At 36.8% G+C, this 26137-nt stretch overlaps 2 protein-coding genes across 2 annotated transcripts; one reads left to right on the top strand and one right to left on the bottom strand.

Annotated features, from left to right (window-relative positions):
* Positions 1 to 1545: 1545 nt before the first annotated feature.
* LOC113765936 lies at positions 1546 to 5595 on the bottom strand. The gene has a single exon (XM_027310173.1). It carries the CDS (start codon positions 5593 to 5595, stop codon positions 1546 to 1548), a length of 4050 nt encoding a protein of 1349 aa, XP_027165974.1.
* A 13949-nt stretch (positions 5596 to 19544) lies between these two features.
* Positions 19545 to 25799, top strand: LOC113765935. Its single transcript, XM_027310172.1, has 10 exons — positions 19545 to 20082; positions 20185 to 20334; positions 20891 to 21010; positions 21090 to 21179; positions 22154 to 22255; positions 22897 to 23166; positions 23934 to 24098; positions 24191 to 24525; positions 25029 to 25227; positions 25348 to 25799. The coding sequence occupies exons 1-10, from the start codon at positions 19545 to 19547 to the stop codon at positions 25638 to 25640; spliced, it is 2262 nt and encodes a 753-aa protein (XP_027165973.1). The 3' UTR covers positions 25641 to 25799.
* The last annotated feature ends 338 nt before the right edge of the window (positions 25800 to 26137 follow it).

Raw genomic sequence — 26137 nt, 5'->3', positions numbered from 1 at the left:
TGGTATCTTCGATTGAACCACAATTTTAGTGTAGATTTTTTGAAATCAATCCTATAAGATTGTAGACAAGTTTTGTACCACTTGTTTATTAAACTAATCTCATAAACACATCATACATTGAGCAATCCATAATCATAAGTTTTTCAATGATATAATTTACGGGTTTGTATCACTATCCTTTCATGAATGTTGCAAAGCAAATTCCTTAGTTTTGTTGTTTGCCAAAAATTGACATTCATATAGGTGATATCTTAATGCCCTCGCCATTGATAGCACTTTTAAAATTCGTTAAGAGTCCAATGACTCATCCTTACATTTGCACTGGCAAGACTGATATGCACTATTCTAGTTTGAGATGTCTAAATTTTACATAGTACACCAACCACTAAAATGATGTATTTTTACTCATTGAATTCAAAACTAAGCGTTGTATCTAACGTTAAATTAAGGTTCTATCATTAGTGATCAAGAATTTTGGACTTCAAACCTATCCCCCTGGATATTCTTAACACCAAATTCCTTGATAACTCTTTCGTCAAAGGATTACTCAAATTTCATTAGATCTCACAAAGTTAATTGATATGATTTCATTTGTGATCAAATCTTTGATATAACTATGTTTTAAACCAATATGCCTTGACTTACCATTATACACTTGACTATATACTTTAACAAGTGTAGTTGCACTATCACGTTGTATTGAAATAGGCGACAAAGGTAGCGGTCACAACGGTATATCACAAAGTAAATTTCATAACCATTCAGTTTCTTTTTCAAACCGAAACAAGTGCTACAAACTCTGCTGTCATTGTTGAATCAGTAATACAAGTTTATTTTTGAGAACCCTAAGAAACTGCATCTCCACCAAGTATAAAGATCTAACCATTTATCGATAAGTGATCATCATTATTAGTGATTCAACTAGCATCTGAAAATTCTTCTAAAACTGAAAGATAACGGATATAACATATAACAAAATCCTTAGTGGCCTTTAAATATTTCAATATTCTGGTTACACCTGACCAATGTAACCTATTATGGTTACTTGTATATCTGATCAATATACCAACAGCATATGCAATATCAGGTCTAGTATAATTTATTGCATACATTAAACACCATATAACCTTGGCATATTCCAATTGAGATTTTAAATTTCTTTCATTTTTTACAAAATTTATTTTAGAATCCAATGGTGTTGATGTTGGAGTACAATCATTTTGAGTGAATTTGTTAAGAATCTTTTCAATATAATGCGATTGAGATTTTTTTTTTTTTTTTTTTTCATAAAATTTTATTATTTTATAAAAATTTCGGCAGAATTTCCCCTTATAAAAGGACGAAACTCCCTGCCATCAAACCACAATTTGACAATAAATATACAATATAGCGAAGGATTAAGCACTGAAAATCTGATACTAAGATTAAATCTTCCGTTGTCCATATTAGGATGTCTTCCAGTGAATCTGAATGTTGATCCTTGAAGCTCAGCGGTTAATCTTGTCACTTTCACCTGCATTGGTCTTTTTTGCTTCTTATTCCCATTCATGCCAGACACCGTGTACGAAACGTAGGAAGTCCCAATCGATCTAATCTAATAGCCCCCCTGACCAATAGTGGTAAATCTGAAAATGTATTAAACACATGACCTGCGCAAGCATCAGCACCAAAATTTGCCAGATGATCTGCCGGTGTGTTTGCTTCTCTGTAGCAGTGTGTGATGGATTGGAAAGACTGCTTGAATATCATCAACTCATCCAGATCTCTCTGTAGACGCCAAGGACACGCACTAGTCCCTTGAACAATCTGAACCAGGGTGAGAGAATCTGCCTCTAAGTGTAACTCCAAGTACCCTCGAATCACACAATGTCTAACTCCCCATAACAACGCTCGAAGTTCTGCTTGCATGCTAGTTATCACTCCGAAGGGCTCCGCGTATCCAAATACAAAATTTCCTCGACTGTCTCGCACAAGTCCACCCCCCCCACTCCTTCCTGGGTTTCCCCGAGAGCATCCATCTGAGTTCAACTTATAACCTCCACACGGAGTTACCCAATAAACTGGCTTAATAATCATCCGCCTTTGATGACTACCCAACTCGAGAAGTAACCCTTCCCATGTAGGAGCAGAACACTGCACCCCCGGGAACCGTGATTGAAGAAAATCATGAAGAAGCTGAACAATCCGAGTCACCGTATCCCTTATCCTCATCTTCCGATCTTCAAACACCCCTTCATTCCTTATTTTCCACAAAACCCAGCATACTACCAAAGGAAGTATATTTTGTAAAAATTTTACACGGTCATTAGTTCCCCTCCTTACCCAACAAGACCACACCATGTGACGTGTTGTATGCACCCCACTAAATTCACCAGCAGTACTCTCGAAGTGACGCCAGACCGATCGTGCCCCTTCTCCTGAGCAAAATACATGATTCAAGGCCTCTTCCTGAGGGTTCTGACAACAGAAGCATTTAGATGGGCCATAGACCCCAAACCTCTTTAGTCGATCCATAAGAGGGAGCCTCCCCTGTAGTAGTCGTAACATAAAAAAAGAGATCTTGACTGGAAGGCCTTGCTGCCATATACGGGCAAAAAGCCAAGAGGTGTCATTGGAATGACTGATCAATGAGTAAGCCGATGCAGTGGAAAAAACACCCGAGTTCGTTAATGTCCACACCATTCTGTCATTGCCCCTACCTGAAGGAGGATCAAGCTCCAGAACCTGCCTAACCAGTTCTCCATCTAAGAATTGATGGAGCATGCCCACATTCCAGACCCGTCGATCTACAAAATCAACCACGGAATGATCATGGAAGACATCCACCTTGTTGCAAAGCGCTCCTGACCCCATCCAATTGTCATGCCAAAAATCCAAAGCACCCTCACGAACTATCCAAGTAATATTCTCCTCCCCAAAACGCTGCATTGTGACCATCCTCCTCCAAGCCTGGGATCCCCGATGACCAATATCAGCAAGACAAGGGTGCTGCCCTGCACAATACTTTTGGAGCATAAACTTTGCCCATAATGATTGCTGTTGCCGGAATTTCCACCAGAGTTTAATGGAAAATGAGTCGTAGACCTGCATCAACCCCCGCAGGCCTACACCCCCTTCATCCTTCGGCCGACACAGATCTGCCCAACTGATCCAATGGTACTTGTTCCCCAAATTCAAGGATCCCCACAAGAACTTGGCAAACAATTTCTCTAGGGCCATCAACATCCCTTTTGGAGGGGACGCGGCTGCCAGCAAATGAATTGGCATAGAGGCTAACACGCTCTGAATCAATACCACCTTGCCCCCTGACGATAAAATCTGGTTCTTCCAAGACAAAATGCGATTCGCCACCGCATTATATGTATCCGTATAGTAAATCGTCTTACTCCTTCCGTCATATAAGGGACAACCAAGGTACCGTATCGGAAATACTCTTCTATTATATCCCAATACCTGGTTAACAACCGCTGTCCTCTGAGCTGGTGAGCGTGGATGAGTAAGGAAACAACTCTTCTGAGGGTTGAGCCGCTGACCTGATACCTCACTATAATCTTCCAGAACTCGTTTAATCAAATGTAGGGATGACCTGCTGCCACTAGAAAAGATAATCACGTCATCGGCGAATGCCAAATGCGTAATTATAGGACAATGAGGAGGCACTTTAAACGGAGTAAATCCTCTCTGTGTGGGTAGCTTGTTGAGGGCTCGAGACAACAACTCAGCTCCAATAACGAATAAGGCTGGTGAAATGGGATCTCCTTGCCGTAAACCCCGTGAAGATTTGAAAAAGCCGTGTGAACCGCCATTTACAAGCACCGAAAACCAAATATTCGATATTAAGCGCCATATCATGTCTATCCAAGTTTCACTGAACCCGAAATACCGTAACACCTGTAGTAGAAAGGGCCATGAGACTCTATCATAAGCCTTCATCATATCTAACTTGATGACCACGTTGCCACCCCGATTTGATTTTTTAATATCCGCTACTAACTCTTGGGCTAACAAGAAATTATCTGTAATCTGCCTCCCTTGGACAAACCCACTTTGCTGTGGAGATATAATCCGGGGTAATATTATCGCCAATCTTGTCGATAATAGTTTGGAAATGATTTTGTTAGTGAAGTTACATAGACTGATTGGCCGAAATTGCTTGAAATCTTGGGGGTTCTCCACTTTGGGTAACAACACAATTGAAGTAGCCGTGATACTCCTAGGTAGTTCAGCGCCGCAGAAAAAGCTGATAACCGCACGGTATATATCCAAAGCCACTACCTCCCAAGCAAAGGTAAAGAATTTCCCTGTAAACCCGTCCGGCCCTGCTGTGCTCTCTCCGTCCATAGCAAAGACTATGTCTTTAACTTCTGTAAGAGATGGAATGTCCGTTAACCGTGAGTTTTCTTGGTCCGTTATCAATTTCGGTATGATCTGCAGACCAGTAAGGCAAGGAAGGCCCCCCTCTGCTGTGAAAAGCTCCTTAAAGAAACCCACTGCTGCTTCCCCAATCTGGCATTCCTCATCGATCCACTCTCCAGCGGTATCTTTGATCCGATGAATTACTGCCCTATGCCTCCTTTCCGTGACCAAGGAATGAAAATATTTGGTGTTCCTATCTCCGTCCGAGAGCCACCTTACCCGCGCCTTTTGTTTCCAAAAACCCTCCTCAACTATAAGCGCTCTGCGTAACCGAGCCCGAGCATGATGTAACTCGCTCCGCCGTTGCTCAGTAGGATCCAGGTCGTATGCTGTTTCAGCCTCTGTTACCATACGTTCGGCATCACGTGCTCCCTGAAAAATATCCCCAAATGTCGTTCTAGACCATTGCTTGAGGGCATTTTTAACATTCCTCAACTTCAAGGCCAATACTTGCAAAGGAGAACCATTGACTGGTTGAGCCCAACAATCCTTGATAACCCCCAGTAAACCAGGATGAGTAGTCCAGATGTTTAAGAAACGGAACGGCTTGGGTTTGTTATCTAGTTTCGTATCCACCGACAACAATAATGGAGCATGATCCGACGGGTCACGTCCTAAATGTTGCACCATGATTTGGTATGGAAGCTCTAAAGCACGCCCGCATAGAAGTAAGCGGTCCAGACGTTTCCATATCCGCGCCGTTCCCGAACGGTTATTACACCAGGTATATCTTGAACCAGAGAATCCCGCATCACAGACACCGGCCATCGTCATGAAATTCAAAAATTCTGATCCCTCCGACGGTCTAAATGGCAATCCACCCCTCTTCTCCTCGGTATTTATGACCACATTGAAATCTCCTATCAAAAACCAAGGGTTGAAGTCGGGTTTATCCCCCAAAAGTGCATTCCACAAGTTTTCTCTTTCCTGCTCCGTACACTTCGCATGTATACAAGATAAAGTAATGAAGTCTTGAAAAAAATGAGATTTAACTCTAATAGTTAGATGTTGGGGAGACTCCCCTGTAATCTGACACGTAAACAACGACCGGTAGAAAATCCAAACAGAACCCCAAAGATTGAACAAGCAACAATCCATCCCCAATTTAATTCTAATATTAGTGATTGACTCCACCCTCAATTTAGGTTCAACAACAACCACCAATTGAAGATCATACATTTTAATAAGTTTCCTTAATCGTCTTAAATTAGGAGCACGAGCTACCCCTCTTATATTCCAAAAAAGAAACTTAATCATCAGAAAGGACAGAAAAAGAATTTGATGAAGAACTAACCATGGAGCGTAGTGTTCTATCTGACGGGAGACCAGCTCGGAGACCACGTGACACCGTCTCCAAATGCCCGGTCTGTAGTGATGACTTCTCCTGTCGGACAAGGTCCTTGCCCCTAGGGGAGAGGGTACCTACCCTCCTTTGAGAATCCTGTATGTCATCAATATGTCCCTCAGCAGAACACACGACCACCCTCGCGGGCAGCGCACTCCCTGCAATCTCAGAACCTTCCTCTCCTTTCTCATGTCCAAGTACCACCTCGATACCTTCGACAGCCACCGCCCCACATTCCTCCTCCGTTTTCCTCTCATGCTGTGCTGCTATAGTATCAGAGGACTGCTGCACCTGGTCCTCTTGCTCAGGCTCGTGAGATGTACCACCTGGTGACTGATCATGAGCAACTAACTCTTTGCTAGCCACAACTCTATTAACTTCTCCCTTTGCCCCATCAATCACTGCATCATCTTGTATCAACCTTGCTGGGTTTTTTGTATTATCCTCCGAAGGCCCATCAGGCCCAGTAGTCTTGGCATGTTGACCAGAGGTTCCTCTCAATTCGGGCTTTAAAACATGACAAATCTCCACATCGTGACCTTGGCGGAAACAATGTGAGCAGTACCTTGGAAGGTTCTCAACCACCAGCTCTTGCCAAAAACCAGTATGATTTCCATTGCCAATCCAAACCCGCGACGGAGTCGACCGCAACAAATCCATCTCAACACACACCCGTGCCACACTTGGTCGTGACACCGCAAGGGTAGCCGCATCAACCAACAAAGGGTTACCCACCATAGAAGCAATCTGAAAAATCACCTCCTTATTGAAAAAATGCAGCGGGAGCTTTGGTAATTGAAGCCACAGCGGAACCACCGACGACTCCCTATCAACATGGAAGTCTGTGGTCCATTTGAATACTCTCATGGGGAATGAAGCCACATACCAGATCCTTCTGAACCATACACGATGGAAATCAGCTTCATTGTTCAACTGAATTAACACATGTCTTGCGTCCAATAGGCCAATCGTCGGGTTCTCACGTAAATCCAGCGATGCAATGAATTTCCTCACCTCCTCCAACTTCGGTCTACCTCTAGAGAATTTCCCAATCAATGCAAAACGAAATGGACTGGCCAAAGCTTCAACCGCTGCCTGTGGGAAAATCAATGCAGGTTCTCCTTTGTGTGTAGCCTCCTGTGCCGCAAAGGATAGTGTCGGCTGCTGTGAGTTTTTCGTGAACAAATCAGAAAATGATTTGCGTTGAAATGTAGGGGGGGCAGGCTGCCCTCCATCAGGTGGCCGTACGGCAGCCATGGACTGCCGCACCACTGCCCAAACTACTTCTTGTAAACCTTAGCACAAAAATGGTAAGAATGTAGAAGTTTATAGAACCGGAGTGGACTTCACCTTTGGCTAGAAAACCAAATCCAGGTTACCAAATCCAAAGCTAGTTTTCTGTATAGGCATTATGACAAACATGTGGTCTACATGACTTAAGTTCCTCTGGTTCTTTGAAGCTAAGCTGATTGTAAAATCCAATTTTTCCAACAATCTTTGTGAGAGTAATAACTCCAGAAAATTATGGGATGAAATTGCCCATAATCAATCCAAGCGATCCTTTAATGTCCGTAGCCCCAAGATGTCCAGTCCAGAAGCTTGGACCGAACTATAACTCTGCTCTCAAATCTACCTTCAAAAGTTACCTTGGCAAGAGGCACAACAGATAGATTGAGAAGCTGAAGAGTAATGGTTGATGAAGCTTGTCTCCTCTACTCACCGATTTGAACATCCAAGAAATCTCTGCCTGGACCCTGTACACTATGACCCTAATGCGATTGAGATAATATTGTTCTTGTTTCTTAATATTCTTATACCGAGAATAACATCCGACTCATCCATATCTTTCATGTCAAATTCCTTTGAAAGCAAAATTTGGTGATTTCAATTTGTTCCAAGTCAGTCCCAAAAATTAATATGTTGTCCACATATAAACACATTATGATACCTTTGGCATTATGAATCTTGCTATAAATGCATTTATCAGATTCATTTATCTTGAATCCACTAACAAAATAACTTGATCAAATTTCTGATGCCATTGTTTATATGCTTGCTTTAGTTCATATAAGAATTTTATAAATTTATACACCTTATGCTCTTGATTAGGTACTACAAACCCTTCAACTTGTTTCATATATATTTTTTCATCTAAATCACCATTCAAGAATGCTGTTTTAATATCCATTTGATGAATGATTAGATTTTGGACAAAAATTATAGCAAGTAGTACTCTAATTATGTAAACTTTAAAAAAGAAAGGGAAATAAACAAAACTCTGCCTTTTCTATTTTTTCACACCCTGAATATGCTTAAAACCTAGGCATTTGTATGACAACCTATCACAACTTAAAGTAACAGAACCATGATTTTAGGGATTATGTAATCAACTCATATCCTATCTCTTATTTTAGTTAATCTATTCAAACTTGATTGATCATAAGCAATAAAATCTCATAATTATGGGAAATAATATCTCCCATAATCATGGGAGATAATATTTTCGATACCCCTCCTCAAGTTGGTGCGTATAAACAAAAAAGAAAGGGAAATAAACAAAACTCTGCCTTTTCTATTTTTTCACACCCTGAATATGCTTAAAACCTAGGCATTTGTATGACAACCTATCACAACTTAAAGTAACAGAACCATGATTTTAGGGATTATGTAATCAACTCATATCCTATCTCTTATTTTAGTTAATCTATTCAAACTTGATTGATCATAAGCAATAAAATCTCATAATTATGGGAAATAATATCTCCCATAATCATGGGAGATAATATTTTCGATACCCCTCCTCAAGTTGGTGCGTATAAATTTATCATGCCTAACTTGCTTGTAAGAAGTTTAAAATTTGGTCTAGAGAGTTCTTTGGTGAGGATATCAGCTGATAGATCGTAATTTTGTCATTTATTTTATAATTAATTCCCTCCTATTATCTTACCAAATGTGCATCAATGGGCGGATTCTACTCACTTTTGAAAATTTGTACTAATTGCAAGGAGTTGGAACAAAATGTGATAAAAAGGTGCAAATTTCTCACTACAATTGCTATTTGGCATGGCCGCATCAATTCAGGGTTTAATGTGTCCAAGAAATTTGGGAAAGAAGCATGATACCTAACTGCCAATTGGAAGTGCAACGTGGGGTCACAAATATTCCATTAGATGGTTGTTTGATTTGAATTGACAATAGTAGTTTAGCAAGAATAGGAAACTTCCCAATTAGGAGATTTCCTTTCTTTTTAGTTGTAGCTGAGTAGTATAGGTAGAAGTCAATTGAGACCAGGACTCTTGACTTAACTTTTGGAGAGAAAAGTCGGCTGCCATAAGTTTTGGAAAAAAATATAAACTTGCTATTGTCTTCTATTCCACCGATTCATCATCCCAATTAGGAGACATTAGTCATTTTTTGACTTGGTCATTTTTCTTATTCTTATTCCATCGAACTTCATCTGAATTGAGGACGATACATTCAACAAATATCTTTGCAATTTCACATGGGATTTTCTCAAGGGAGATGAACTAAGTTTTTATTTCTAGTCAAGGAACAACGGAGGACTTGGTTCAACTTAATTTGTGAGATCGAACTGATTTTACTTTTTTCTATTATTTTGTGATATTCGTATATTTCCTGTTCTATATTCTTATGGTTGTTGTATTATTCAATTATCCTGAACCCGAATCTTAGATTAATTCGATAACCTAAAATCAATTAAAATAATTAAATACTTAATTGTTTAATTACTCTAAATTAGTGGTGACTGACGTGATTGGGTTTGTGCCAGGAAAATATACGGGTTAATTTGAAACAACCCTCGTCGCGTGTTGTTTGGTTAGAACAAGGTTTCTCTAATTCATAAAACAATTGGAAAATTGAACTCTACGGTCGTACCTAGGGTTGTTTTGCAATTTGGGTGATAGCTAACGGTCGTACCTTGATTATAAATAATTAAGAAAAAATTGGCTATCATCGCTTGTTTGGCAGTTATAACTTGTTTATCAGTCTATAAGGGGAATTATTCTTGCATCAAGGATCAATTAGGAGAACCATTTCCGAAATTGCTTGTTGACTAGAGCTTATCTAATATTGTTTGAGTCTTTATAATTTGTCATTTAATTTTTATCTATTTGTTATATTCAAGTAGCATAGTTTATTTTCATTTTTTATAAAATCCCGTATATCTTGAACTCTAGAAGAAATTAATTTCATCCAATCTCTGAGGATTCGACCTTGCTTACCACTACATACAAAATTTGTATTTAATTTGAGCAGGAATTTATTATTGCGTAGGTTCGATAACCTGTCATCAGCTATTTGCTGAGTTGATGGAATGAATGGCATACAAATAATTCCTCATTCAAGTTTCTCTTTTATGAAGTGGCTTAATCTCGATATATTTGGTTCTATTATGTTGCATGAGATTGTGAGTTATGCTGATTGCCGCCTGATTATCACAATAGAGTCTCATTGGAAGTTCAATAGGTCTTTTCAACTCCTATAAAACTCTCTTCAGCCATAAAATCTCACACACATCATGAGCCATAGCCGAATACTCTGCCTCTGCACTACTACGAGCTAAAAAACTTTGTTTCATACTTTTCGAAGTAACCAAATTGCCGCATACAAATATACAATACCCCGAGGTTGATCTTCTATCAATGACTGATCTTGCCCAATTAGCACCTGTGTAAGTTTCAATGGTCTTTCGATCTCTCCTTTTAAAGAACAATCTCTTTCCTGGAGTACTTTTTAAGTATCTTAGAATTCGATATACTGCATCAAGGTGCTCTTCATATGGAGAGTGCATAACTGGCTCGCAACACTTACAGAAAACTATATCAGGATGAGTGTAAGCCAAGTAAATTAACTTGCCCACTAACTTTTGGTATCGAGCAGTATCAACTGGTGTTTCATCTTTTATATCCGTTAACTTGTGATTCGGATCATTGGAGTGTCTGCAGGTCGATATCCACTCATCCCTATTTCCTTTAAAAGATCCAAAACATACTTACGTTGGGACACAACTATGTCGATCCTAGATCGAGCTACCTCCATCCCTAAGAAATATCGTAGTGTTCCCAAATCTTTGATTTCAAAACTAGAATCAAGACTTTTCTTCAATTGCTCCATCTCAACTAAATCATCTCCTGTGAGAATGATATTATCCATGTACACAATAAGTACCGCTATCATCCCACCTTTGGAGTGTTTAACAAATATAGTGTGATCACTCTGAGTTTGGGTATAGTTCTGATCCTTTACTGACCTGATAAATTTGTCAAACCAGGCTCTAGGAGATTGTTTGAGACCATATAACGATTTTTTTAGCTTGCAAACTCTAGACTGAAACTTCCTTTCAAATCTAGGAGGAGAATTTATGTATACCCCTTCCTCCAGATCTCTATTTAAAAATACATTCTTTACATCACGTTGTTGGAGTGGCCAATCAAGGTTTACTGCCATTGAGAGAAGCATCCTGATAGTATTTAATGCTGCCATTAGAACAAAGGTTTCAAGATAGTCGATCCCATATATTTGAGGAAATCCTTTCACCACCAATCGAGTTTTGTACTGTTCCAATGTCCCATTGGAATTATACTTGATAGTAAAGACCTATTTATACCCTATTGCCTTTTTCCCTTGTGTCAGGTTTGTTACTTCCTATGTTTGAATCTTCTCAAGAGAATACATCACCTCTTCAATAGCCTTTCTCCACTCTGGAACTTGTAATGCTTCCTGTACATTCTTTGAAATTTCTACAGAAGAAAATTGTGAAATAAATGCCAAGAAAGTAGGGATAACTTTTCATAAGAGACATAGTTACTTATGGGGTGTTTGGTACAAGAGCGCACTCCCTTTCGGAGTACAATAGGAAGATCCAAATAAGCAATTTTTGAATCAGAAGACTCAAATACATCAAATTCTGCCTTAGGTTCGAGCTTTTTCTTTCCCTCGATAATTTTTCCTGACATAAGTTTTCAGGTTTTTTAAAGTCACATTCCCATCTCTTTCACTAAGAGAATTTGACTCTGTTATTGGTGTTAAAGAAAAGGGATCCTCTTCTAATCTCTGATCAATTTTTTCAAGTTTTTTTAAAATCCTTTTGATGGGCATATAGAAGTATGTCATTTGATTTTTCAGGATTATTATCTTGAAAAGATTCTTGTTAAGGAAATTGTGCTTTAGATTCTTTTAAAAAATCAGTAAAATTGATGCCCCTATCAACAAAATTTTGATCAAGAAATTGATTTTCAATATGAAAAACATCATCATCTTCTACAAGTTCTTCTACATGTCGAATCCCCTTCTGAAGAGGATCTTTAAAAAAAGGTTTATCTTCAAAAAATGTTACATCCATGGTTACAAACATTTTTTTCGAAATGGGATCAAAGCATTTATACCTCTTTTGTGTCAGTGCATATCCAACAAAATGCATTTTTTTGCTCAAGGATCTAATTTATTTCGACCCAATTTATGATTGTGAACAAAGGCTATGCACCCAAACACCTTTAATGAGATTGCATATGTTAATCGAGAAATGGGATAAAGCGTTTTGTAAAAATTAAGAGTTTGGAAATTCAAAATTTTTTAGAGCATTTTGTTTATGAGATATGTAGCAGATAAAATTGCTACACTCCATAGATATTTAGGAACATTTTTTGAAAAAAGTAATTCCCTTGCCACTTCTAAAAAATATTTATTTTTTCTTTCAACTACCCTATTCTATTGTGGGGTATCATTGCAGGAGCTTTGATACACAATCCCTTTTTAAAGAAAAAAATTCACAAAATTTTATTGAAATATTCTTTTCCATTGTCACTTCGGACAATTTTGATTTTTTCTTAAAATTGGGTTAGAACCATGCTATAGAAATTTTGAAACACACTTGCAACCTTTGATTTCTCTTTCAATAAATACATCCAATAAACTCTTGTGTGATCATCAATGAATGTAACAAATCATTTTTTTTCAGACTGTGTTGAAACTCTAGAGGGATCCCAAATATCAGTATGTAATAGAAAAAATGGTTTTGAGGGTTGATAAGGCTGTATAGAAAATGTGATGTTTAGCCAATTCGTAGATTTCACATTGAAAGGAAGATGAATCCTTATTCTTAAATAAATCTGGCAACAAATATTTCAAATAATAAAAACTAGGATGTTCTAGTCTAAAGTGCCATAACATAATTTCTTTATTACTAGTAATAGAGACATACCCATAACATGTGTTTTTAACTGGTCTTGTCACATTTGATCCATTTTCAAGGAAGTAAAGTCCCCCATTTTCTCTAGTACATCCAATCATCCTCCCCGTGGTCAATTCCTAAAACTCACAAAAAGAAGAAAAAAAATTAATTTGACACTTGAGATCCCTGGTTAATTTACTTATGAATAGCAAATTGCATGATAAACTTGGAAAATGAAGAACTCTATGAAGTGTTAGAGTAGGAGAGATGAAAACGGAACCTATGCCAACTATAACGGATAATGATCCGTTAGCAACCTTGATCTTTTTATTGCATGCACATGGACTGTAAGTCGAAAATAATTGTGACGAATTGGTCATATGGTCAATGGCCCCAGAATCAATAACCCATATAACTTGTGGACAAGATGCATTTGATGTTTTACATGAAAGAGTAATAGTAAAATGATTATAATTTTTAGTCAAAGAACAGAAAGGGGTGAAGCTTTTTGCTCAGTGACTGAAAATTGTGGAGACTTAAAGAGTTTGTACAGTTGGCTTAATTGTTCCTTTGTGAAGGCCGGTGTCTCAGAGTCAGTTTGTTGCTTTTGAGAATCCTCATTCACAGTCTGCAACACCTTGCCATCACCTCCATTTTTCTTCTTGAAATTCATTAGTTTCCCATGTAATTTCCAGCACATGTCCTTTGTGTGCCATGGCTTTTTATAGTGTTCACACCAAGGTTTCCTTCGTTTATCTCCGTCCAAATCTATCCTCCTTAGAAACCAATGCTGAAGTTTCAACTTCACAATCTACTTGGATTTTAGCATCACCTAACGTCTTGATTCTTCTCTCCTAACCTCAGAATATACTTCATGAATGGAGGGAAGAGGCTTCCTGCCCAAAATACGATCTTGCATCTCATCAATTTCTTGATTTAGTCCCGTCAAGAAGATATAGACTCTATTGTTCTCCTTCCCTTTCTTATATTGAACACTATCTATAGGGCAGTCCTATTCACCCTCGTAACAAAAATCTAATTCCTGTCATAAAGTTACCATCTGATTGTAATAGGTTGTAACATCTCTATCTTCTTGTCTTAATTTCCACAATTTCATCTTAAAGTTGAAAATATGAAACGAATTCTCGACATCGGAATACATATCTTGGACAGTGTCCCATACATCTTTGGTTGTGGGCAAAAATAAATGTGACTTTTCTATTGCTGGTTCCATAGAGTTTATCAACCAAGTGATAACTAGAGAGTTCTATGAATGCCATCTCTTCAAATTGAGATCTTCAGCAGGTGGTCATTGAATTTCTCCAGTAAGGTGGCTGAGTTTACCTCTACCATCAATAGCAAGTTTTACGGATTGAACCCATTCTGGATAATTGGAACCATTTAATTTATGAATAGTTATTTATAAGAAAGGAGAATTTGAAACAGAGTAATTCGTAGTTTGGATAACTACTAAAGATGAGGATGAGTCCTCTCTTGTGTAAGCAGTAGACTCCTTGGATCCAGTCATGGCTGTTCGATAGTTCATGGACAGGAATTGGTACAGAATTGGTGCTCTGATACCATGTAAACTTTAAAAAAGAAAGGGAAATAAACAAAACTTTGCCTTTTTTATATTCCCACACCCGGAATATGCTTATAAAGTAGACATTTATAGGACAATCCTATCACAATTTTGCCACAACTTAAGGTAACAGAACCTTGATTTTAGGAATTACGTAATCAACTCATATCTTATCATTTATTTTAGTTAATCTATTCAAACTTGATTGGTCATAAACAATAAAATCCCATATTCATGGGAGATAATATTTAAGACATAATATCTCCCATAATTATGGGAGATAATATCTTCGACAAATTATAACAATTCTAGTTACTGGAGAATAAGTGTCAAAATAGTTCGCACCATACTTTTGTGTAAACTCTTTGACAATCAACCTGGTCTTGAATTTGCCAATAGTTTCATCAATCTTCATTTTCTTCTTAAAGATCCACTTACAACCAATTGATTTTGAATCGGGGGTAAGTCTGCTAATTTTCAGATTTTATTACTCATAATTGAGTCCATCTTATCATTTATAACTTCCTTTCAGAAAGGAATATTTTGTGATTTTATTGCTTCTTCATGGGTCTTGGGATCAGACTCACAATATTGACACAATAAGGGATTTGATTGTTCAATGTATCTCTAGTTCTTTTGACTAGATATGCATAAAAGTCTGAGTCAAAGTCTTTGACTTTTTTACTCTTTTGCGCCTTCTCAATTCAATGGATTTATTTTCATCATTCTTTCTCAATTCAATTGATTTTGGAATAACACATTTTATTGAGGTGAACCTATTTTCTTCAAAAATAGCATTCCTAGATTCAATTATGATATTAATCGAAATTGAGTCATTAGATTCAATTACCATAAACCTATATGATCTGTTATTTTTTGCATATCATAAAAATATATACTCCACATCTCTTTCTCCCAATTTCCTTTTCTTAGGTTTTGGGAGTTTTATAATAACCCTACAACCCCAAAGTCTCAAACAGTTTAGATTAGACTTTCTTTTATTCCAAAATTTATAAGGGGTTATAGAACTCCTTTTATTAGGAACTCTATTTAGGATATGACAAACTGTAGACAAGATTTCACTCCAAAATTTTTGACTTAGTTCAGAATTTGACAAAAGTGCATCAACTATTTCTATCAATACACAATTTTTTCTTTCGACTATGCCATTTTATTATTATGTATAAGGAGCAATCACCTCATATTTTATCCCAATAAACTCAAAATAGATAACATTATAATACTCTTTACCTCTATCTATTCTTAAACATTTGATAAAGATTTCAAAATGAAATTCAACTTCTGATTTGTATATTTTGAATTTTTGCATTGATTCATCTTTTGAGTGTAACAAGTAAACATGATAATATCTAGTATAATCATCAATAAAAAGTTATAAAATACTTTTTAAAACTCAAAATAGGAATACCTTGCAAATATCATACATTGCTATGAATAAGATTTAAGATGATTTTTCAAGTTTTGAAAATGAATTTCTCGTGATTTTTGTTAGCATACATGTTTTGCGTTTTCCTTCATTTTTGCCAAATATGGCAGCAAATCAAATTTTTATTATTTCATGTATTCTTCTATAGTTAACATGACCAAACCTATTATGCCACAATCCAAAAGAAAAACTCAGCCAAATATGTAGAAATTATATCAATCTTATTATTTCTATTAGCAAGTACATTCAACTTAAACATCCCATTGCAATAATAACCCTTACCTACAAACATATCACTCTTAGACAACATAAACTTGTTAGTTTCAAACACAAGTCTAAAGCCAAATTTATTCAACAAACTAGTCGACACAAAGTTTTTCCTAACTTTTGGTACATAAAACACATTTGTCAATGTTACAATATTACTAAAAAGCAAAATTTTACTTCTACTTCTCCAATACCTTGTAGCAGAATTTTCCATGTAAATAACAGTGCTTTCATCTACAGGTTGCATAGATTTGAAGAACATTTTATTGTTGCACATGTATCGTGTAGTACCAAAATCAACCCACCAAACAAAATTACTTTCAATCATATTGATTTCAGAGATCATAGCCACAAGAATTTTGTTTTTGTTGTTGGAAGATCCTTGCTTCTTCTTGTTTTTAAAAATCTTGCACTCAGATTTGTAATGTCCTTCTTTCTTGCAATAGAAGCATTGTCCCTTCTTTCTTTTCTTGTTATTCTTGGACTGGTTCTTGGGTTGTTGGTCATTCTTGTTTCCTTGAGACTTATTAGTTTGTTTTTCTTCAATCACATGTATTTTTGAAGTATAAATTTTGTTCTTTTTAAGGATCTGTGTATCCTTCTTTTCTTGCATGCGAATTTCCTCTCCTGCTCGAAGAGATTTAGCAAGAATTTCAAGAGAGATATATTCTTTTTTATATTTGAGATCTCTCTTGATATCTTTCCAAGAAGGTAATTTGTCTATTATAGAATAAACAATAATGACTTCATCCATATGTAAATTGTATTGTTTGAAATGATTAAGAAGCCTTTCAATTTCACTAAATTGCTCCATAATAGACCTATTATCTACCATTTATAATTATTAAAAGATAAGACGAGAAACTTCTTACTTGTAGCATCTTCTTGCGTGTACTTGGATTTCAAACGATCCCAAAGTTCCTTGGCGGTAGTAATTGAATGGTAGATATCAAATAGACTGTCACTCATGGTATTGAGGATGTGACCACGGCATATTTCATTGTCATTCTCCCATTTCTGACGTTTTCGGATGTCTTCAAGAGTTTCTTCCTCAGAATTGATGATCAACGGTTTTGGGATAGTCAAAACATAGACCACTTGGAGTGCAGTGAAAAAGAAATGAATATGTTTTTGTCAATGAATGAAATCTTCTCTATCAAACCTCTCAAACTTGACAATGTTAGATGCCAATTCTTTCAAGGTACCAGCCATTGTAGAGTACATAATAAAGTCTAAAGAATGTTGGGAGGATTACAATAAACTGATAAATATAGTAACAAGAATTGGATTCAAATTATGATTATATATCACTTTCCTTTAGACTTTATTTGTCCGGTATAATATGCAATGAACTTTGGACAAATATTCTTTAGGATAAGATGAAGTTTATTTGTCTTAAACTCTTGTACAAAATAATTTAAACTCTCTTGAATTAAGGAGTGCTTTTCAAAGAATTCAAAATAATAGGAAAGTGATTTTCTAAGCAAATCACTCTCAATTTGACCTCTTTATATAGGAGAGATTTTTTAAGAAATAAACGAACTTAATAAATAATTGTATGAATATATTGAAGGTATTGTGTATAAATTCATGCACTTTAATTCATGCATCACTTGATACTATGATAAAAAACATGAATCTATTCTTATATTTAAGGATCTCCACATACATGAATACATTCACGATACTTTCAAATTCATGAATGAATATACATTTATCACAATGTACGTACATCTTAGAATCATTTGATTCATAATACAATATATGTATGTACATTTTAGAATCATTAGATACAAATTTTGAAAATTTCCAACAAGAACTATTAAAAGATCAAATTCACAAATGTTCTTGTAATCTCACAAAAGGATTAAATTTACGCTAGATTCATAGGTCTTACATTTCCCTCCCGTCTATAGGGATCATACATACGCATTCAGGACCATACAAGCCTGTTTATGTACTACTGATTTCAAAACAGACTACCGTTAATTCTTTAAACTAGCAAATTATTCGAATTCGTGAATTAATGACTAGTTGAAAATAAAAAGTAGACTGAACGGGTGGTTTCATTTACTGCTAGGAAGAAATTAAGGTAGATTGGATAAGTTTCCTGTAAGATTGCTCCAGCCCATGTTAGGATGCATTTCATGTTTAATGTGCTACAAAAGCAGAGAAGTTTTGATGTGGTAAAAAGGGAGAAGAAAAGAAGCAAAACTGCTGGGTAAAAATAAGTTGCTCGAAGTGGGATGCAAAGAATCATCCAAAGTACAAGGATTTGAGTAACTAACAAGTTATCAACCTTATTGCAGGGTTTTACTTGTGCACCAAGAAAGGTTAGCTAGAGTAGATTTTGTTCTCTTATGAGTGTGAATTACTATTAAAGAACATGCTTCACGTACAAGATATCAGCCCCCTGCATGAGTAATCCTCCACTTCCTAGTAAAATGCTAAAAAATTTCAGATGTGTTTTGGGAGTTTCTTTAACTGAGTACTAGTCAGACTTGTATGTAGCAATCAATTTGCTTTTTTTGGGGTTTATATTTTTGGGTTGAGTATAGAGGACTTTCACTAGGTGCCTTCCTTTGTTTAGCATCAAAGATGGACCTTCTTCAATTATATGCAGCAAAATGGGGACAAAAGGGGGAGAAGAATAAAGTGGTAAAAAGGTAAATTACGGAAACAAGAAAAGAATCCATCCAGATTTTCCAGAAAGCATTGTCTTTCAATTGGAAGTTTTGTGAATGGAACTAATAAAGATGCATAAGAAATTAAATGGATAGATAGATGTAATTAAACTTTGGTATGGTCTGATTTGAAGTAAGTATTAATTTACAACCAAGGATGTACATTTTCTTGAGGATATTATCACGGATTGGAGTAATATCAGAGCTCCATTTGTTGGCTAATCAGTGGCGGAGACTTATTAATTTAGATATATGGCCGTGAAGTACGATACATTTAGCCTAATTTGGAGTCCAATCTGTGTTAACTGCAAAAGAAATGTGTTTTTATGTATAGAATTATTTTTTGTGAAGATGTGCCAAAGAAGAAAGGAATAATGATGTCGAAACCATTTATATATTATGACTGCAAAGAATTCTGGAGAACTAGTTCCAAATAGATCCTCTTAAACTTGGAATACACAAAAGAAAAGAAGGTTCGCTGAATTCAAAAAATGGATTTGCTAGACCCTTTTTCTTTTTCTTGCACATAATACATTGCCAGAGCTTTAAGACATTGTATAGATAATACGTGGAATCACAAGAAACAGCACACCTCTAAGAAAATGAGCGAAATGAAACAAGAACCTATGGAATTTGATATAGATAATTTGTTTAAATGGGCCATGAAGAAAAACTGGAAGGAAGTCCTGAATGTATGCAAGGACAACCCGTCTGCTTGTATGGCTAAGCTAACTAAATCAGAAGATACAGCTTTGCACATTGCTGTCTCAAGTTTCCATGCAGATCAAATTGATGCTAATGGACAAGCAAAAGTTGTAAGCGATCTGGTTGAATCACTACCGCCGGATCAGGCAGTGGAGATACTTAAAGTGCAAAATGACAAAGGAGACACACCTCTACATCTAGCTGCAGCACTTGGAAGTGCCACAATCTGCAGTTGTATAGCCAGGAAGGATCATGTGCTCATCAGTGAGCGCAATCTGAAGGGTGAAACTCCATTGTTCATGGCAGCTCATCATGGCAAAATGGAGGCTTTTCTACCGCTACATAAGCTCTACAGCGAGAGGGCAGAAGAACCAGATGATCGACTGTATAGAAGGAATGATGGGGATACCATTCTGCACTCGGCCATATCTGGAGAGTACTTCGGTAAGAACCATGCAAGTCAGGCTTTCTTTTCACTCAAAAGTGCATAAAAAAAACCATTTCAGCTTAGAATGACCTAAGATCTAAAAATTTCCTACATAACAGCATTGGCATACCAGATAATTAGCTATAACCACAAACTTGTTGGTTCGATCAATCAAGAAGGCTTTTCTCCTCTCCACATCCTTGCCAGGAAACCAAATGTATTCGAGAGCAGCAGCAATCTTCGTCTCTTTGATCGGATAATCTATCGCTGTAAGAATGTTCATCTGGAGAATTATAAAATTTTAATATCTTGCTAATTTGATGCTTTCTTTTTTTTTTAATTATTATTATTTTTTGGGTAGGAGGGGTGTGGACCTATATTGTTCATAATATGGCGCCTTTATCTTTCCTCCGGACCTGTGCATTATCTAACTTGCCTAAAATCTCAATAACCCAACTATAGTTTAATTTTCCCCTTTCTCTTCTTTTCTCCAGCCAGCATTCTCAAAATTTTGCTTGTTTTTATTCTCCAGTTTCTCCAGTACATGATCTTCAAAGTTCCTGAAACCTTTGTCATTTTGAGACATTATCAATCTTTCATGTAATTTCCAGCAGGCTTGTGGATTTTAAGCGCTTTTCTAGGGAAAGAAATTTTAACATGTACGGTTCAGTGTATAGTTTATTAGACGTCTTTTCTGTTGGTCATTTGATGAGCTGAAATTGCTTTCAACCCTTTGCTAATCTATTGTTCTCAATCACAGAATGTTATTCTGAATCTCCCCTCAAATTTAAGTTCCACTAAAATTGCAACTATATTGTTTATAAGGTGTACTTGTTCGTGAGCTAAAGAAGCAGAAATTCAAGGATAGTGGCATTAACTATCCAGAAAACTACCAGACATGTATGAAGTTCATTCATCTACCTTGGGCTGCATTCAGGACAATTAGTAAGTGTGATAACCACATCCCCAACTTTTCTTTTTTTAACTTCTAACTGCTTCTAAATGGAGAAATACTTGTTTCCAGCTGCTCTTGGAAAAGATTGTGGCCACAGACAAGAACCAGGCAGCATGGGAGATGCAGAGAATCCAAAAAATGAAGAGGAGGAACACCAAGGTCTATAGTGTGCCTTCATTGACTTCTAGCAGTTTCAGAATTGTTTGAACTTGCTTTTCGTAATGTAGTTAGACATAAAATCAAGACTTTATTTATATGCAGGCCATGGAAAAACGAAAGGCTGGAATATAACAGCAAAAAATTAACAGAAAACCATAACAAGCACATAGTATCAGTAGCCAGACAGTTGATAATTTCCACTGATACATGACATATGAGAAATTTTGTGAGGCCTAAGATGTTCTGGCATTTTTCTATGCAATCAATCACCTAACTGATATTTTTGGACAAAAATATCATGCTAACGGTAATTCCACATTTTCACACCATGTGCTGCTTGTCTCTGGGCACATAGTCCTCTTTCTTTCTTTTCTTTTTTTTTTTTCTCAGAATCAAGGACTTCAAAGTAGAAAACCTTTTTTTTTCTTTTTTTTTTTTTGGTTGCCCGTCCGGTATCCGAAGCTTTGCCCTGACTAATCCGGACCCGACCCGCATCGCGCACCTGGCTATGGTGGGTGAGTCTCCCAACAGGAGTGTCTGCGTACACTAGGACTCGAACACGAGACCTGCTTAAGCGAATCCGAGCCGCTTACCACTCGGACCAACCCCTGTTGGTATTTTTTTTTTTTTTTCATGCTTTCCATATTTGCTGATGATCCAAATCTTGGTTGATAGTTTTAGACTAAATGCAACTGGTGTCCAGGACTACATTTGTTTCAGTAGTATTTGACCTTCGATTTTCTGACACAGGAAATGAACGGCAAAAGAGTTTGCCTGATTATCAGCCTATATTACCTAAATTTCTAAACATGTTTGTTCCACTTGAGCAATTAAACAAGAGCATACAATAAATTATGAAAAATGTGGGCTGGATGCCATGTTATACCATGCTTTACATGTTAATGCAGGTGCATGACTTTATAGCTTATTATTTGGTTTCATTAACTAATCACTTGCAAATGTCAAACAAGCAGAAAAAGAGCTCAAAGATGAACACCCGTTTCCAGAGAACTATACCACCTGCATTCAGTTGTTCAAATTTGCAGTGAACGTTGTACTGGTTGTGTTGGGAATTGGTAAGTATCACTCTTCAATTAATTGCAGTGATGTCATATGCAATTCAGAAGCATCTTTTTCCAGATAAATTCCATCCCTGCCTCAAACTGAGAAAAAAGAAAAGCAACGAAAAACTTAACAAAAGCAGAGTCTATGCATAGTCATAGACTTGTAGGGATGTTTTTAAAACTGAATTTGACTGCAATACCTGTGCTTATAGCTTGTTTAAATGTAACAAAGAAATGCAGGCCTTCCAGTACAGTTGAAAGCTGTTTTGTTTCGCCAACTTAAGTGTCATAGACCAGAAGATGGTTCCATTTTTTAGTGTGACAGATGAGCTTAGTTGAATTTATATCATAACAGTTCATACTCAACCAGAAACTTTGAAAAACCATTGCGAAGTTGCTGATGTAGTTTTTGGTCAAAAGAATGGTTTTTGGTTTATTACTGAACATCTGACCAAATTCCAAAAGAAGACAATTTTAAAAGGCCTTTTAGGAAAATTTCCATCCTTTTTGTTTCATCTACAAATATTAGGCTTCAACCTACATCTGTTATCAACTAATGGCACCACGCAATCGATTGGTTTACCATCTGCAGTTGTTTTTAGTGGAAAGCAAGTCTAACAATGTTTGGTTTTCGAATGTTTCCATGCAAGCAGGCATTTGGAAAATCAGTAAGATTAGGGAGAAGAAAGAGAGGCACAAGTGGGCTGTTCAGATAATGGATAAATTGATTGAGCTTGAAGCCAATTACAAGTACAGTCACAATGGAGGCAGACCTGTAGACAATGTGGACCAGATGTATCCTGAAAGAATTAAGCCTCCTTCTACACCGCCACCCGAACATGATACTTATTCAAGTTCGGAAGATAATATCCCTGGAAGCAAATCCAAAGACAAGCAGGAACACGAAGATGGGAGTAAACTAGGTAAAACTTTTGAGATATATGTGAACACTAGCTCTATAAACCCCATGCATCAATTGAAAAATTGGCGTGTCGTGTGAATAGCTGAATGTTAGAAAAGGCTTAGTTTTAATATCTAAAATTGCCAAATTACTTGTCTGCTTAAGTTGTAATCATAAGGGTAATGATATTCATGCTGTCTTTATCTTCTCGAACATCCCTACTATACAAGCTTGTCATTTGGCGTAACAAGCAATGAAAGGGTGTGCAGATTTAGGGAGTGTGAATATTACTACCTGATGATATAGTTATAAAGCTAAAGTTTGCTTGTTTCAAGAAGTTATAAAGCTAAAGTTTGCTAGTTCCAAGAAGTTATGGTACAGATAAAAAGTAGTTCCTGCTTTTCTGTGATCTATCTAAAATTAGTCATACAGGACAACAACAGTTCATGCTTCCAACCATGTTAAGAATTAGCCTCAGCGAAAATGACTATGTGACTTGAATTTGAGAAACTCTAATGTTTTATACTGAATTTCCCCATATTGATCCTTTCTACCTCACCTTCCATAATGCCTTTTTCATCCAAGATATATTTATCCAACCAACGAGTTTCTTAAGCAACTCTGCGTTTCAGTTACACATACTTTTGAACAAGACGGATTAAATGTGAGTAGCATGTTTAAGTAGCCAATAGGCAAGGTAAGAATAGAGGTTGAACAGGTAGATCTTACGAGGCAAATTACAGGGATGGGTACCAATTATTCCACTCACAAATGACATACTTGTATCAGATGCCCAACCAAAGGATGTTAGGGAGACACGAATAGTAGCAGCAAACATGGATATAAAAGAAACGGTGAAAAAAATCCTGGAAACCTTTCCGGCGATCATTCAAGATTTGGATGCGAATGCGAAGAATGCCCTGCTCTTGACAGTTAACCTCGCTAAGATGCAAGGTAAGAAATAGCTTGAAACATGAAAGCTCATAAAAGCAAATTTCAGATATAGACACTAATTGATCCACTGACAAATTACGTAACCGTATCAGATGCCACAACCAAGGATGTTAAGAAGGAGACATCAATATTACTTGCAGCAAAGATGGGTATATCAGAAATGGTGGAAAAAATCCTGAAAACCTTTCCAGTGGCCATTCAAGACTTGGATGCAAATGGGAAGAATGCCCTGCTCTTGACCGTTGAGAACAGGCAAATCAAGGTGTTTGATTTATTAATGACAATGAAACTCCCGGAATTTGTCCTTTATCAAGTTGACAAAGAAGGAAACAGTGCAATGCATCTCGCTGCAAAGTTTCAAGAACACCAACCTTGGCGAATTCCAGGTGCTGCATTGCAGATGCAGTGGGAAATCAAGTGGTTTAAGGTACATGTATATTAGCTAATTTTTCCAAGCTGAGAATATGCCCTGATAATCCCTTGCTAAAATCATAATGTGACAACTTCGTCATTGGCTTTATGTTAGTGTTTTGTTCATATAATATTATAAGATCCTCCTTTGTAGAATGTGGTTACCATCTTACATTAACTCAGAGTATATTGTTGTGTATTCTGTTAATCTCTGGGTACATAATAATTGTTACGTAAATATTTCTCAATTAGGCATAAAAACATTTGGCTGCTGTTTTAAATTTTTTTCCATAAATGCATCCGAGAGGAAGTTAGTTTCCAATGATTTCCCCTCTTTACTGTCATAGATAAAAGAACTTCAAAATCTAGTTTTTCTTTTAAGCATTGTGCTAGTACATTTTTTAGTCTATATTTTTTGGCGTGATATGTTTTCTCCTATTCAGACCTTTCTTCAAAACATACATGTGTGGCTTAAACATCTGACATCCAGAGATTAACAGAGGTTGTTTGCTAATGCAGCATGTCAAGCACTCCATGCCGCCACAATGTTTCATCCAGTACAACAAGAAAGGTGAGACTGCAGGAAAAATTTTCATGAAGACACATGAAAAACTAGTAGAAGATGGAAGTAAGTGGATGATCAAAACCTCCGAATCATGCTCTCTGGTGGCAGCACTCATTGCAACAGTGGCATTTGCTACCTCATCAACAATTCCAGGTGGTCCTGATCAAAAGTCTGGTCATCCAGTTCTCGAAAAACAACCTGCATTCAATGTTTTTTCTGTTGCTTCACTTGTTGCTCTCTGCTTCTCTGTGACTGCCCTGGTGTTTTTTCTAGCTATCCTTACCTCAAGATGCCAGCAAAAGGACTTCAAAAAGAGTTTGCCATGGAAGCTTTTATTTGGATTAAGCTCACTATTCACCTCCATATCTGCAGTACTGGTCTCGTTCTGTGCAGGACATTTCTTCATGCTCAGCGATCAAATCCATAGGGCAGCACTTCCCCTCTATGCTGTAGCATGTCTACCAATAACCTTTTTTGCTTTTGCACAGCTACCATTATACTTCGATCTGTTATGGTCAATCATCCGAAAGGTTCCTGTTCGTAGCTACAAGGTATACTACCACTAGTGTTTTCCTGGCTAATCTCCTTAAAGTTTTTTTTCAGTTTTAAGGACATAACTGTTACTTTTGGAGCTTGGGTTCTGTTTTTGCTCTGATTATTTTGGAGCAATAGTTTCGTGTACATTTTGTTTTTCAGTATTTGATGTGTTTGATGTACTTGGATAAGACAGTCCGTTGAGTGTTCATGGTACTGTGACCATGATTCAAAGCCGCGGACACGGTCGTGGTCGTGGTCGTGGTCGTGGTCGTGGTCGTGGCCTCGATCGTTCCATATCAATCTCGACATATCGATTGTGATCTCAATAAAACGCAAATTTTTAAAACATTTAATATTCTAAAAATTATAAAAAAATATGATAAACAAAAATAATAAAAAAATTAGCAAAAATAATAAAAATTCGAATTAATTCGAGATGACTCATATGCTTGAATCATGTGTGATTTTACGTGAATTAGCTTTTGATACTAGAAAATTATTGACCACTTCTGAAACCGAATCATTC

Source organism: Coffea eugenioides, chromosome 3 (assembly GCF_003713205.1).
Source record: "Coffea eugenioides isolate CCC68of chromosome 3, Ceug_1.0, whole genome shotgun sequence".
Lineage (NCBI taxonomy): Eukaryota > Viridiplantae > Streptophyta > Magnoliopsida > Gentianales > Rubiaceae > Coffea > Coffea eugenioides.
Note: the sequence above shows the minus strand (reverse complement) of the source record. Positions and strands in the feature narration are given on the sequence as shown.

Excerpts from the sequence above, each read along its gene's own strand:
- LOC113765936 (XM_027310173.1), bottom strand. The coding sequence starts at position 5,595 with ATGTATGATCTTCAATTGGTGGTTGTTGTTGAACCTAAATTGAGGGTG.
- LOC113765935 (XM_027310172.1), top strand. The coding sequence starts at position 19,545 with ATGAAACAAGAACCTATGGAATTTGATATAGATAATTTGTTTAAATGG. Across the intron at positions 20,335-20,890 it reads TGATCGGATAATCTATCGCT|GTGTACTTGTTCGTGAGCTA; the intron begins GTAAGAATGTTC and ends ATTGTTTATAAG. Across the intron at positions 22,256-22,896 it reads ACTGGTTGTGTTGGGAATTG|GCATTTGGAAAATCAGTAAG; the intron begins GTAAGTATCACT and ends CCATGCAAGCAG.